The sequence below is a fragment of the Thalassophryne amazonica genome, chromosome 7, assembly GCF_902500255.1.
Source record: "Thalassophryne amazonica chromosome 7, fThaAma1.1, whole genome shotgun sequence".
NCBI lineage: Eukaryota > Metazoa > Chordata > Actinopteri > Batrachoidiformes > Batrachoididae > Thalassophryne > Thalassophryne amazonica.
Genome location: NC_047109.1, coordinates 34,521,861 through 34,537,836, shown reverse-complemented (window position 1 = coordinate 34,537,836; position 15,976 = coordinate 34,521,861). Strand labels below are relative to the sequence as shown.

At 41.3% G+C, this 15,976-nt stretch overlaps 1 protein-coding gene across 1 annotated transcript; it reads right to left on the bottom strand.

The window, feature by feature from the left end:
* Positions 1-1,425: 1,425 nt before the first annotated feature.
* On the bottom strand, positions 1,426-13,456 carry LOC117513416 (C-X-C chemokine receptor type 3-2-like). The gene is given in 6 exon segments (XM_034173600.1): positions 1,426-1,984; positions 1,986-2,087; positions 2,089-2,431; positions 2,434-2,802; positions 2,805-2,979; positions 13,166-13,456. Coding segments are annotated over 6 exon segments (1,347 nt in total). The 3' UTR covers positions 1,426-1,917.
* Between the last annotated feature and the right edge of the window lie 2,520 nt (positions 13,457-15,976).

Here is a 15,976-nt window from a genome sequence, read left to right as displayed (position 1 = left end):
TATGATGGAGTAAATGAGATTATATTACAAAAATCCACAACATGCCCAAATTAGCAACAAATAACACCCTACTTTGGAATCATCGGCAAGTTACTGGTAAACAACATCTGAAGAAATCTGACCAGTGTATTTTCTGTAATATATATTAGTTTTATATTTATTAACCCTGTGCCTGTTTGTTAATCTGTGTTGTCATGCCATCCCTGCCATCCATGCCAACCTACCATCCCTGGTTCTCAAGACCAGGCACCTAAGTGGCTCTACTCTTCTCTACTCTTTTCTACTCTCCTATTTTACTCTCCCTTTTAGATATTTAGATATACCTTTGTATACTGGCATAGTTCTACCTTAGAATTGGAATATAATATATAAGATATACCTTACTGAATTTTCATGCATGATCTTCTGTTTTGTTTTTTGTTTTTTTTTTTACTTTACTAATAGGGCAGCGCAGTCTCATTTAAACCCTGCATGATATCGCGGGATTTTACCACTGAAGGGGACAGTTGCTCCTGTTGCGCAATATTTACACAGAATAACTTCACATGGAAAAATGGTGTACTGTTTTTAGCTGCAATCACCGAAGCAATTGTGAAAAGTGCAGTTTTTTCAGTTCTCAATGGAGAAGGGAAGACGAGGTAAATGGAAGACATCGTGTCGGTATGTGTTAGCCTACACAGCTAACCAGAGTAGCTGTGTTCTCTCACCTGCACAACCGCCTCGACATGTTTGAGCTCCGGTTCATAAACAAACCATAACACATGTCCACTTTCCACCGCACCGTCACTTTTTCTTTGCATTTTCACTTTGTTTGCTGTGTAATTTGCCCAAAAACTCCAAGAGGGCTGTCCCTGGATGTAGGATTATTGCATCATGTGCGTCATATTTTAACCCTTTAGCGCCTGCCCTCAAACAAGACTGTGCTGCCCAATAAAACAATGAATATGCAGCACAGCAATCAATATGGTACAAAAAGGGACATAATACAGGGACAACATAAATTAAACTGCAAGCGTCTCCGCTAAGCTCCCCAAGGCAATAGTGATACTTGTTTAGCTAGCATATAGCTGCGCCATCCATACATTACAGGCTATTTGCACAATCATGTCTGTGTTCTACTTATTACTGCTCCATTATTTCCAGTCCAACATTACACCTGCTGCCTGCAAGAGTTTCTAAAGCCGTGGTCATATTAGCTACAAGCGACAGAGGCAAAGCAATGACTTGACATTAATTTTCAATCAGAGTGATTGTTTTACAGCAGCAAGAGACAACAGTTGCTCTGCTACTAGCAAGGTGGAACCAAAATAGACCTCAGACGGCTGATGTATACCTTGCACACTCTACACACCACAAATATAAATGTACACGGATATATATATGTCTGTAATGGTGTTTTTGACTGTGTGTCATATGACTTGATTAATACAAATTACAAATATTTTGCTGATCAATATATGCTTTATATAATCCATCTAGACTTCATGGTTGTTGAGATATCCATCCAAGCAATATTACCACCAACTTTGAAGGAAATCACACACACACACACACACACACACACACACACAAGGGAAACAATACCCTGCTATTGGTGCTTTGCCAACACAGGGCAACAAAAGCAAATTTTGAATATTCATTGGAAGTTAACAGTTGACATACCACCAGTGGGGAAATAGTCCTGTTAGGAATTTAATAATATTGTCAGAAATATGTGTTGTAAGCAATCCTAAAAGATCCATTTAAGAGTTAATAAACTACTTTCTGTAGTCTCAAGTCATTTCTCTCGTAGGGCACGATAATCAAAGGTGAGTGGACCTGTCAGAGGTTGACTGATAATGTTTTAATATGACTACGGTTGGGAAAATGTGAGCGTGTATTTATTATCTCCACAGCCCTTATATCTGTCTGTGTTCCTCACACCATCACAGAGTAGGAGGTGTTTTCGCTCCCTAAAGACGTTGACGATGCTGTTGATTTTCTGCCTCCTGTGCCTCCATCCTTCCATCCCCAACTGTTGTCCCAGCAGACCCTTACACATTTTTGTCATTTCCCGCCGGAACTTCACACCCACAAATCCATACAGCAGGGTTGAGCGCACAGTGCGACAGCCCTATGCCTTCACTAATCACAGTTCCAATGTCGATGACGTGTCCGAACGTGCAGCCGCCACTCACCACGCCCAGCTTGTACAGGCTATCTGCCAGCTGGAAGCAGCTGTAAGGTGCCCAGCAGATGACAAACACAGACACTAAGGAGATGATGAGGCGAAGCGACTTGCGTTTTTGACGGCGCGTGGCGTTGCACAGAGACCTGAAGATCCAGATGTAGCAGTAGAGCATAATCAGCAGGGGGAGCACAAAACCCAGGACCACACTGGTCAGCTGCAACCCCACCTGCCACTGCACTGTATTCTTGGTGAACCACACCGGCACAGTAGCAGCCCCTGGTGGCTCAACGTGCTGACTGCATCGACTTGTTTGTAGATGAAGTCCACAGCACTCAGGCCAAGGCAAAATACCCAGATGACAGCGCACGCAATCTGGGCGTGGCACGTGTTGCGCTTCCAGCCAGAGCTGACTGCGTGAACAATAGCAAGGTATCGATCAAAGCTGATGCATGCCAGGAAAAGAATGCCGCTGTAGCGGTTCAGGGAAAAGAGGGCACCAGAGAGCTTACAAACAACCAAGCCAAACACCCACTCATGGGCCCACTGCACTGCAAACAGAGGCAACGTGAAGGCCAGCAGCAGGTCAGAAATGGCCAAGTGCAGGAGGAAGGTGTCGGTCAGAGAGAATGCCAGGCTCCACCTCTCTGAGAACTACGGTAGCGTTGGATCACACACAGCACAAGCACGTTGCCCACAAGAGCTAGGATGAACACCAAGCTGTAGACCACAGGGTAGTATCGCTGTGCAAAATCATAGATGTCCTCTTCATTACACGGGGCAGCCTGACTCCAATCGTAGTAGGGGGGAAACTGTAATTGTCATAATCCTCCTGGCAAGAGAGAAAAGTTCTGTCAAACACTTCAGACATACAAATTATCCAGTAATATGTACCATATTGTTCTGAATATAAGATGCTGATTAGAAGTCATCCTTTGTTTTCAATATATTTTTTAGAATACATTCTCAAGATCCGATCTTTAAGAAATAATTTTTTCTCCTAAATTTGAAAATAATGCAAATATCGTAAAAGGCATATTTTACAGACAGACCCTCAATTGTTTTTTTAACCACATATTGACACACAGCTAGTTTTAGGAACATGGTCAGCTTTTCTGTCTGTTAACATTTTAAAGAAGGTTTTTGGGGAATTGCCGTTTTGTAACAGACTCCTAATGTATTTCTTGGCTGCTTGAGAGTTGTTTTAAGACTCTGCTACATTTATCCCTATGAGCTGAAGGTTTGCACCATAACTTCAACTTAGTTGATTAAGTGACCAGACCTTTGAGCCTCCCTATTTTCAGGAAGAGTACTGTGTCTCTCTTAGGGATGGGTATCGAGAACCGGTTCCTTTCGGGTTCCTTTGTACTTAACAATTCTGTTATCGGTCCTTCAGAGTGGCCGTTGTTTTGGCGGGTGTTTGTCAGGTAAATGATCATTTCTCTACATTGATTACAGACCCTGCAGCGGGTTCTTAATCAACTTTTCTGCAGCGCGGCTTTGCTTTGAACCTTGAACCAATCGAAGCAGTGGTTCGCAGATTGAAGCAATGCTTCGATCGATTGCTTCGTTTATTTCTTTCTTTCGCTTAATTTTCCCCCGCTAAAACCCTAAAGAGCATACGTCTGTGAGTATTATTTACCTTTTCTATGTTAAAACCGGTTGTGGTCTTCTGAAACCTTTGATGTATTTTATAACTTAAAAACGGGAGCGATGCTAACGCGTTAGCATGTCTATGGCATTTTCAATGTTACAAGTTAGCATTTAGCAATTGCAGCCGTCATCACGTTCGGGTGCATTTGTTTTCAAATTGTAATATTCCTTAAATTTATTTTTGCTTATATTAATAATCTAATGATTATTATATACAATTTTAGAGAAAGAGACAAAAAGAACGTGAATAGAAACACAACAGAAAATATATAATAGCAACTAACAATGAACATAAATAAATACATACAGAAATAAATAAGTGTTTCCTGTGAAACCTAGTGACTCTCACACCTCCATTTCATCCCTGTCTTATTTAAGTTTAATGACAGTTTGTTTCGGTCAAACCATATTTTCAGTTTGTTAATTTCTTCAGTGATTTCCTCCAGAACTATCTGCCAAGCTAGAAAATTGCTGCATCCTAGTAAGAGCAGAATACTACTGGAATGAATTTGAATAAGGAAAGTTGTATTTTTTTTTTCTCACCTAAATGGATACTCCAGTTTATCGTCTGGAATAGTCCCAGATTGCATTTCAGAGATTCTAGAATTGAAACATTTTCGTGCAGGTGGTGTTGGGGGGTAATTTTGGGTTTCAGCTTTTTTTGTTTTTCACCACTTTCATCCCTGAATATGAGTTGTGATTCACTTTTGTGCGGATTAAAGTTACTAACTGGGACTCCTGTCTCGTTGCGAGAAAGAATCATCCTCCGTTCTGTTCACACAGCTCCAAACATTGCGCGGCTCTCTGACAAGTCAAGATAGAACGATAGAATCCAGTCTGAATTAATAACTTCAAAGCAAAACACAGTTTTGTTTATTTTTATTTATGTCCAGAGATCAAAGATGCAGTGACTAATTTCATATTTATTTACTTTAAGACTCAAGGAAATACATAGAAAACCTGTAAAGCCTACTTTTAGTACAAAATTCATGAGGTATCGATAAGGAATCGGATCGATAAGCAGAATCCATAATGGCATCGATATCGATAAAATCTTATCAATACCTATCCCTAGTCTCTCTATTATGTAGCAATGGAAGCTAAATAAATGGCAGGGTCACTTTAGGCCTGGGACACACGATCCTTTCATGGGTATTTGGTGCCACTGAATGTTGCAGATGCATAGAATATGTATAGTATGAGCTGGACATGCCCCAACATGTCCTGTGAGGCTTCATCAAGGCGTTGCTTTGTGCCATGCGGCTCCACGTGGAAATCCTCCGCACATCTGTCTCAATGTGCCGAAAAAGTGCTGATGTCGACGTCTTTTCACAATTCCTGTGCTAGTCAGACGACATATCGGATCAAGACAGTCCAGTTTAGAAATGAACGGCACATTCCACTGTTACAGGAGTTTTTGTCATGGAAAGAGGAGCGGAGTTCTGCGCGTTGCGGTGGAGCCGCATGGCGCAAAGCCACGCCGTGATGAAGCCTCACAGGACATGTTGGGGCATGTCCAGCTCATGCTCAATTTCTCGGATAATCACACGACTGAAAAGCAACCGACAGCCGTCTGAAATCCACCTGAAAGCCGTCCTGTGAGACCAACATGGAAGTGGTTTTGTGCCATGTAATGAACGGCTCCGTGGCGCGTCCCTCCGCTTTTCTTTCCATGAAAAAAACTCCTGTAACAGTGGAATGTGCCGAAAAAGTGCTGATGTCAACGTCTCCTGCCTTTTTGTGAAAGTCAGACGACGTCCCGGATCAACAAAGCCTTCATGTTGGAAATGATTTGGTTGTTTCAGTGGGGTTTGAGCCTGTCGATCGGCACTAGGAGCGCGGCGCGCTCTCAGCAGTTGTGGGCCATCCTTAAAGCGGCAGTAACACTCCTTAATCTGTGTAATCCCCACAAAATCGTCCCTGAAAGCCATAATTTTTTCCGAACGGTGTCCACCTGGAGGTCTCTCACAGTTTCTGGAAAAAAACTGATGCAGCAAAGCTCCAAATCATTCAGACATTTATTCGCAATAAAAAAAAACGACGAGAGGGGTGGACTAGTGCTCACACAAAGCCTGCTCACAGGTGAATGACGCAACCGACAGGTGTGAAAAAACTCACGCATGTGCATGGAGGTTCAAGCTTGGCTGATGCAATCACAGTGATTCAAATCCATATGGTTTTTGAAAAAAAAAAAAAGGTCGGATACTTTTCTAACAGACCTCGTATGAATAAAAAGATTATGCACACATCATGAACCTCTCTTTGTTTCTTCTAGATTGGACTACTGCAAGCAGTCCAGCATTAGGGATCTCCCACTGGTTCAAAATGCTGCTGCCAGACCTTTGACAGGAAGCAGATAGTTTAACCACATTACACCCATTATGGCATCTCTTCACTGTCTTCCTGTCTCTGTAAGATCAGATTTTAAGGTTCTGTTACTAACTGATTCACAGACGAGCCCCTCCCTACGTACAGTTGTATACAAAAGTTTGGGCACCCCTGTTAATTTTCATGATTTTCCTTATAAATCACTGGTTGTCTGGATCAGAAATTTCACTTAAATATATCATATAGCAGATGAACACAGGGATATTTGAGAAGTGAAATGAAGTTTCTAGTATTTACAGAAAAAAGTGTGCACTAATTATTAGAACACAAAATTGGTTTGGTAAGCTCATTGACTCCTGACCTCCTTACATAGGTGAATCCATCATGAGAAAGGGTATTTAAGGTGGCCATTTACAAATGTTTCTCCTCTTTGCATCTCTTCTACTGTAATGAGTGACAACTTGGGAGCCTGTAAACAACTCTCATATGACCTGAAAACAAAGATTGTTCAATATCATGGTTTAGGGAAGGATACAAAAAGCTATCTCAGAGATTTCAGCTGTCAGTTCCCACTGTGAGGAACATAGTGAGGAAATGGAAGACCGCGGGCACAGTATTAGTTAAGGCCTGAAGTGGCAGGCCAAGAAAACTCTCAGATAAGCTGAAGCAAAGGATGGTGAGAACAGTCATAGTCAACCCATAGACCTGCCTTGCTGCAGATAGTGTCTCTGTGCATCATTCAAATATAGAGCGCACTTTGCGCAAATAGATGCAGTATGATGCTGTAATGCAGAGGAAGCCTTTTCTGCATACACACCACAAACAGTCACTTGAGGTATGCTAAAGCACATTTGGACAAGCTAGCTTCATTTTGGAATAACGTGCTGTGGACTGATGAAACTACCCATATGGAAAAGATATACATAAATTTTATAAAGTTTGTACCTGTTCTATCTGGAACTTGTATGTAAAAAAAATGTGACAGCCAAACCAGATATAAGATCCTTAGTAAATTTGTACAATATGTGACTTATATAAATTGGGAACTTACAAGAACAATATATGACAGTAATTCCACCTACAAAATTCTTAGTAGATATGTGTAATATCAAACTGAGACTTATAAGCACAACACATGTCAAATATGAAGTTTATTACTGGAACCAATGTAACTTCTTGTAAGTTTTTTCTATTTCTTTTCCATATGGGTAAAATTGAGTTATTTGGACATAAGGGGTGGTATGCATGGCAGAAAAAGAACACAGCATTCCAAGAAAAACACTTGCTACCTACAGTAAAATTTGGAGGTGGTTCCATCATGCTGTGGGGCTGTGTGGCCAGTGCAGGTACTGAGAATCTTGTTAAAGTTGAGGGCCACATGGATTCCAGTCAATATCAGCAGATTCTTGAGAACAGTGTCCATGAATCAGTGACAACGTTGAAGTTGTGCCAGGGCTAGATCTTTCAACAAGACAACGACCCTAAACACTGCTCAAAATCTACTAAGGCATTCATGCAGAGGAACAAGTACAATGTTCTGGAATGGTCATCTCAGTCCCCAGACCTGAATATTATTGAAACTCTGTGGTATGATTTTAAGCGGGCTGTCCATGCTCGGAAACCAACAAACCTGAGATGTTTTGTAAAGAAGAATGGTCCAAAATGCCTTCAACCAGAATCAAGACTCATTGGAAGCTATAGGAAGCATTTAGAGGCTGTTATTTCTGCAAAAGGAGGATCTACTGAATATGTTTTTTTTCTGTTGGGGTGCCCAAATTTATGCACCTGCCTAATTTTGTTTAAAGAATTATTGCACACTTTCTGTAAATCCTATAAACTTCATTTAACTTCTCAAATATCACTGTGTTTGTCTGCTATATGATATATTTGACTGAAATTGCTGATCCAATCAACCAATGATTTATAAAGGAAAATCATGGAAATCATCAGGGGTGCCCAAACTTTTACATACAACTGTAGCTGACCTACTTAAACACTACATACCGGACCAGGCTCTGCGTTCTCAGGGTGCAGGACTACTTTGTGTCCCTAGGGTGAATAAAAAGTCTGTGGGTCACAGAGCTTTCTCTATCATGCTCCTGTTCTGTGGAGTGATCTCTCTGCGTCAATAAAACAGATTCTGTAGAGACTTTCAAGTCTAGACTTAAGGTGCACTTGTTTTCCCTTTCGTATGGCTAGCATACTGGCGTATTATGTTACTATGCTTTCTACCTTTTTAAATTAATTTTATTAACAAAAAGAGCAGGCCGCGGCCTCAACTTTATCTAAAGTTTGGCTCTTTTAGTGAAGCTCAGGGCTAGTGGCCGGTGATCACCTTAGTATTTCTTCTGTTTTTCTTGTTGCTTAATGCTGACAACTTATACTGTATTGTCTTTCTGCCACCTGGTTCTGTTTTTTTTTCTCTCTGTTTAAGGTGCAGCTCCATCCAGAGATGGTGTTTTGCTTCTGCAGGCCTCTTGTGCACCAGCATGGACTCCCAAAATTTCCTGTATAATTTCCTGTTTTGTTTATTGTGTCGGTAGCATGGCCCAAGCAGAGGGTCACCCCTTTGAGTCTGGTTTGCTTGCGGTTTCTTCCTCAATATCATCAGAGGGACTTTTTCCTTACCACTGTCGTGTGTGCTTCCTCTCGGGGTTGGTAAAGTTAGACCTTACTTGTGTGAAGTGCCTTGAGGCAACTTTGTTGTGATTTGGCGCTATATACAAGAAAATACATTGAAATAAATTGAAATTTAAATCTCCTGCCGCTTATCTGGATCACAGTTGCTTTTGTCTCATAAATTGATGTATTTCTGTTCTGTTCTGTTCCGGTGAATGCTATCATCTTGTAATTCTCAAATAAACAAACAAACAAACAAAAACAATAACAACAACAAATAAGGAAACAGACAAAAACATACTTAGGATAAACTGATTTGGTCATTAATTGGCTGGCAAACCTAAAACATTTCGTTGGTACTGCAAATTAGTGACGACTAACTCGAAACACTGTTCTGGAATGTTGAGAAACTTTTGAAACACCCGTGTTTCAAACATTGTTCCAGAGTCCACATAAAAATGAACACATCATGTGCCACGTCACATCAGCACAGAGGTTATACGTGCACTACCACACACACTACTTATGAATTCAGTCCAATGCAGTTGACTCATGACATCCTCAAGAAAGTGGTATTTTAAATTAGTTGTGAATTTTGCAATTTCACTGAAGTAACTATGATAGTGGAGGGCTGTACGACATGACTTGCTTATCTTCAACAAACATATGAATGCAACACTTTTGTTTTCACTCCCAATTTTTTAAGTCAACGATAAAAGATGTCTTCCATGAACATGAAAAGTTTGCTTCTCTTCACTTTTGTAAGCGCCTTGTAACTTTTAAGCGCCTTGGGGCAACTGTTTGTTGTGATTTGGTGCTATATAAATAAAATTGATTTGATTTTGTGTGCAATTTTGTTAAAAACAGTCCTAGTGAGAACTACATCTTTGAATTCAATTCACTTTATTCAAATCACAACAAAGCAGCTTCACACGGGCTTTGCCAAGTTAATCCATCCACCTGGCCACTGTTAGATATCAAGGTGCTGATTAAGCAGCATGATTATTGCACAGGTGATCATTGGACAGGTTGCAATAAAAGGCCACTCTAAAATGTGCACCTGTGCACCATTCTCCTGTAGAAGGAGTGTGGTGAACAGGTGGCTGCATGCACATAATTATTTCATAAATAAATAAAATTTAAAATACTCACCCAGTAATTCTCTGTGGTTGGTATGACCTGATCCATCACTGTAGTAAACAAGGACACAGCAGAAAACCTGAAATCATTCAAGAGATGAGAGACTAATTTCTGCTCATTAACATCCCTTTTCTATGTATCCTTGTCAAATATGTCCACGTGTCAGAAAGCAGAAGTTAGAATTTCAGGAACTGAATCTTCTTGCATTCAAGACGTACAATCATACGCAGCTGTGATGGAAAATAGTGGCTGTCGCAGGGAAGTTGTGAGAAAATAAAAATGGGTGCAGACACAGAAAAATAAAGGTACTAACTGGAGCAAAAAAAAAAAAGGGTTCTTCAGAGTGATGCCGCAGAGAAAATCTTTTAGATAAGTGCTTAAAAAAAATTCCTGCAAAAGTTCTTCAAAGAACCATAATGGTGCCTCAAAGAACTATTATAAAATTGTTCTTGAATTGATGTTAATGTAATTGTTCTTTAATCTGTTTATGGTTCTGTACCAGACCACATTGGTCCAGAACAGCTCTTTATATAATCATTTTGATTCATCTACCTGTTGCCACATGTACAGAAGGACTGGATTGTCATTCCTACACTCAGATTGTTATATTTAATTAAAATAATAAGCGCACGCAGGAGCTCCTGCTGCCGCTGATGCTGCATTCAAGTACCGTTGGAAATTACCCAACTTTGTTGTTTCAAATTCAACAGTTGCTTGTGGCAAAAATAATTAATTATATCCACACAAAAGATTAATTTTGGCCTATGTAAGGTGCCTGAGCTCATTGAAGCTGCCCCCCCACACAGATAAAAAAAAAAATCCAAGCAAGCAGGCTGAGTTTGCCCTGTAATTTCTGATGTACATGAACGCAGCAGCAGCCTCAGCGCTCACAAACCGGCTTCTGCGCTGTGTGAAAACGTTCAGCTGCTCCAATGAAGTCAAATTAAACAACAACGTTACAAAAACTACACAAACGCTTAAAAAATGTCAAGAACGACAGCAAAACAAGACAGACGAATTGAGGTTTTCGTTGCCCTTCATTCAAAATTTTCAACAGTTTAAAAATCCTGACGAAGCGCCCGCTGCGCGAAGGTTAAACGATGCCAACGACAGTCAACGAAGGTCCAGATTTCTTGTTTCATCAGGTCTTCGTCACCCTTCGTTAAGTGCCGTGTGACTGGGCCTTTAGGCTTATGCAGCTGTGACTGGAGAAATTGTGCACAGTGCAAATTCTGGATTTTGTATCACCAGTTATACAGCTTCATGATGAAGTGATATACACAAGGATTTTCTTAAAAAGAAGACCTAAAAGTTTTGCTACAATTTGCCAGAAGGTACATCCGAGATGCAAGGGTTTGTTCCATTCTGGTGAAAGAATATCCTTCTCCGCTCTACTCCACTGTGAAGCTAAGAGTGGTGATGCAAAATGCAAAATATCAGCGAGTCAGCAGGTGCATTTCTCGAAAACGTCTTACTTGACATTTCTAGCCATTTCTCTACATGTGATGTCCATTTCAGGCAAAGCAGAAACATCCCGATGGCCGACAGACGGAGTGAAACAAATGCTGCTGTGTATGATAAGGGAGCTTCTGAGCTTTCACTCAAAAGTGATGGCTCGGATTTACAGAGAGGAGGTGATACGCTTCACCCCGAAACACTTAATTTTTTGATAGTCTGTCAGATTTTGGATCCTAATGTGTGCTGACTCTGCTGTCTGTGTTGCAGGACGCTATTTTACTGCCACTGCGAATAAACAAATGGAATGTGTCCAGGATGTAATGGGAAAACATCTCATGCAGGCTGCCATGGTCAGACACTGCGCACAGAGGTGGGCTTAATCACAGAAGAACTGTAGAGGACATCTGTCCACAGTTGGATGGCATGGACGCGGACATAGTTTTCCGGCTGGCGATCACATGAAGTCCATGTGTGACGGTGCCAATCAGGACCTCTTTGGTGGAGTGGACCGGGACATTATTCTCTGGATGGCAGTTGCGTGCGATCTGTGCATGACGACTTCTTTGATGGTGTGGACTTATTATATTTAACCTTGGAAATCATTCTACACGTGGGTGAGTACCCTGTGTAGTGTTTTCCTTTTGTATTTTGTTCTCATCAGTGGAGGTGGTAGGCTCTGTTATTTTTATTTTACCTTGAGAGAGTCTCTCAGATTTTGGATCTCAATGTGTGCAGTCTGTTCTCTGTACTGGAGCAGCATGTTGTTTTCACCCCGTTATAGCTACTACTGTGAACGTGCACGTGGGACTCTTCACTGTTTTCAGGCTGTCTGATCACACAGATGTATTTCTTACATTTTGAAGTTACATCGATGACAACACTTATAAGCGTGCACAAAGCTGAGCCTAAACAGAGACTGTTTTTAATAGGCTGTGTTCATGACTAATGGATGTGCATGCAAGTCTTCTCACCATTACTGCATCAAAATTCACAGTTATCACTTACAAATGAGTCATCATAACATAACACCACGCTTATGAAAACTTTGCAATTAATCTGAGGCTCCGTTCTTAATGTTAGCAACAACATTCCATTCAACAGCGTGCTGGGACGTTTCCTCAAGCTAAGGAACAATGCTGCTCGAAAACGAGTACTTTGTTCTCGGCAGTCTGCGTAGCTGATTATATGCTGATCATGGAAGGCACAAGTAATCCTTGCGTGTCATCCAATGGTCACTAACAGCCTAGATTCTAAACTGTTATGATTTGTGTGCAACATGTCCTATAGATAGACAGATCTTTACTGTTATTGTCATTAGACAATGAAAGGCAGTTCAGCAGCTCTTCATTCTCAAATTAGCAGCACCAAGACATAACCAAACAATATATGGCATGTAAAAACAGAATAGAAGTAGAAAAAAATAGTATTGTATAAGTTATATACCTGGTTAAATACACAGTTATTTAGATAGTTCAAAGTCCAGAACTGTGCAAACGGCATATGGTGCAAACATTCTAGAGTGGGTTGTGGCAGGATGTGCGGGTGTAACTCTCCAGTAGAGGCTGGTAGTTAGGAGGGGAGGGGGTGATACAGCTTTGACAGCCTGGGGGAAAGCTGTTTTTCAGTCTGTTTGTGTGAGTTTTTGTTGTCCGGTTTCTCTTTCCCGAGGTGAGGGGGGAGAAAACAGGTAATGTACAGGGTGTCCTTTATGATGCAACTGGCTCTCCTGAGGAGTCAGCCAGCATGAAAGTCTTAGAGGAGAGGAAGTCTGGTCCCAGTAACATGCTCCACTGCCCTCACCACCCATTCTAGGTTCTTTCTGTCCTCCACTGTGCAGCTGTACATCAGGAGGCTCTCTATCGTTGAGCAATAGAAGTTCATCAGCAGGTTTTGAGGGAGGTGGTCATGCTTTAGCTTCTTGAGGAAGTAAAGTCTCTGTTGAGCCTTCCCCACTTGTTGAGAAGTGTGGGTGGACCAAGTGAGGTCAGCCGAGATGTGGACTCTGAGAAAGTTGAAGTTCTCCACCCTCTGAACCGCATCTCCCTGTATGAGAGCAGAGTGCTTGGTGTGTTTCAACCTCCTGAAGTCCATGATCATCTCTTTTGTCTTTGTGATGTTTAAGTTCAGGTTATTGTTAGATCACCATGCTGTCAGGTGCCTGTAAGCTGAGTCGTTGTTGTCTGTTGTCAGACCTACCATGATGGTATCATCGGCGAACTTGACAATGGTGTAGGTAGAGTGTATGGTGGGATGGGGGGGTGGGGAGTGATGTGTGAAGAAGTCGTGTGTTAAGAGCCAATATGTTTAAAGTTTGGGCAGGTTTACATTAGGGTGTGATTCAAGCTGACTCAGATTTCAACGAAACTTGGCTCAGAGGTGGAACCTACCAAGAAACGAACTTTTGCATATTTTTGCCTTGAACTTTGATGACCCCTGGCAAAGGTCACCGTTTCATTTTCGGTCAAAAAGTAAGTCCCTTCGGCTGCTCCCTTGTTTTTGCACTCGGGGTCACCACAGCAAATCCAAGGTGGATCTGCATGTTGAATTGGCACAGGTTTTTACGCCGGATGCCCTTCCTGACGCAACTCCACATTACATGGAGAAATGTGGCAGAGGTGGGATTTGAACTCAGAACCTTCTGCACTGAAACCAAGTGTATTAACCACTTGGCCACCACCCCCTGCTGTTTCATTTTCGGTCATTGCTTGATAGGTTCCGTCTCCGAGCCATTTTTATTCCGAGTCGGCTTGAATCACAGCCCACCTGATCCTTAAAAAACTGGCTCTTAAATTGTGTCTAATCACACCATCCTAATAATACCCCTGATTTAAATTTGAAACACACACACACACACACATATATATATATATATATACACACTCAACAAAAATATAAATGCAACACTTTTGGTTTTGCTCCCATTTTGTATGAGATAAACTCAAAGATCTAAAACTTTTTCCACATACACAATATCACCATTTCCCTCAAATATTGTTCACAAATCAGTCTAAATCTGTGATAGTGAGCACTTTTCCTTTGCTGAGATAATCCATCCCACCTCACAGGTGTGCCATATCAAGATGCTGATTAGACACCATGATTAGTGCACAGGTGTGCCTTAGACTGTCCACAATAAAAGGCCACTCTGAAAAGTGCAGTTTTGTTTTATTGGGGGGGGGATACCAGTCAGTATCTGGTGTGACCACCATTTGCCTCATGCAGTGCAACACATCTCCTTTGCATAGAGTTGATCAGGTTGTCAATTGTGGCCTGTGGAATGTTGGTCCACTCCTCTTCAATGGCTGCGCGAAGTTGCAACGACGAACTGGAGTCAGGTCGAGACCCCGATGAGGACGACGAGCATGCAGATGAGCTTCCCTGAGATGGTTTCTGACAGTTTGTGCAGAAATTCTTTGGTTATGCAAACCGATTGTTTCAGCAGCTGTCCGAGTGGCTGGTCTCAGACGATCTTGGAGGTGAACATGCTGGATGTGGAGGTCCTGGGCTGGTGTGGTTACACGTGGTCTGCGGTTGTGAGGCTGGTTGGATGTACTGCCAAATTCTCTGCAACGCCTTTGGAGACGGCTTATGGTAGAGAAATGAACATTCAATACACGAGCAACAGCTCTGGTTGACATTCCTGCTGTCAGCATGCTAATTGCACGCTCCCTCAAATCTTGCGACATCTGTGGCATTGTGCTGTGTGATAAAACTGCACCTTTCAGAGTGGCCTTTTATTGTTGGCAGTCTAAGGCACACCTGTGCACTAATCAGCATCTTGATATGGCACACCTGTGAGGTGGGATGGATTATCTCAGCAAAGGAGAAGTGCTCACTATCACAGATTTAGACTGGTTTGTGAACAATATTTGAGGGAAATGGTGATATTGTGTATGTGGAAAAAAGTTTTAGATCTTTGAGTTCATCTCATACAAAATGGGAGCAAAACCAAAAGTGTGCGTTTATATTTTTGTTGAGTATACATATTATATATATATATATATATATTATATATATACACACACACACACACACACATACATATATACAGTGGTGGGCACAGATAACCAAAAAATTAACTTCGATAACAGATAATAAGATAACTGAAAAGTTATCTTTGATAAAGATAAACCAATAAACCACCCAAAAATGTATCGGAAGTTACAGACAATTGATAACCGATGAATTCCAGTGTTGTCTATGGGACATTTGCAGTTACTAAAGAGCTGAAATTGATTTTTAACACGATTGCTTTTGAAAGCATCAAAAGCGGTAAAAGACCTAAAGAATAACCAAGAATGTTTGACCATGCTGGCCCTTGCAGGAAACAGCACAGACAAATCCTGAGAGCATCCACAAAAATCAACTCTTTACTAATCATAATCATTTTTCTTTCAACATTCTGTCCCTGCTGAAAGCTCTTGTTTACAACAGCACTCCCACCACAGAGGAACACCAAGAGCAGCCATAAGGCCAGCTCCCTATCAATTTCAACACTCCGGTCAGGCGGAGGTCTTGAAAAATAAAGTCATACTAACTTATGGTTTTTTGAAAATACTGACAGAATAACTCCATTAAAGTCAATTCTGTCATTTGTACAAAGTTAAATAT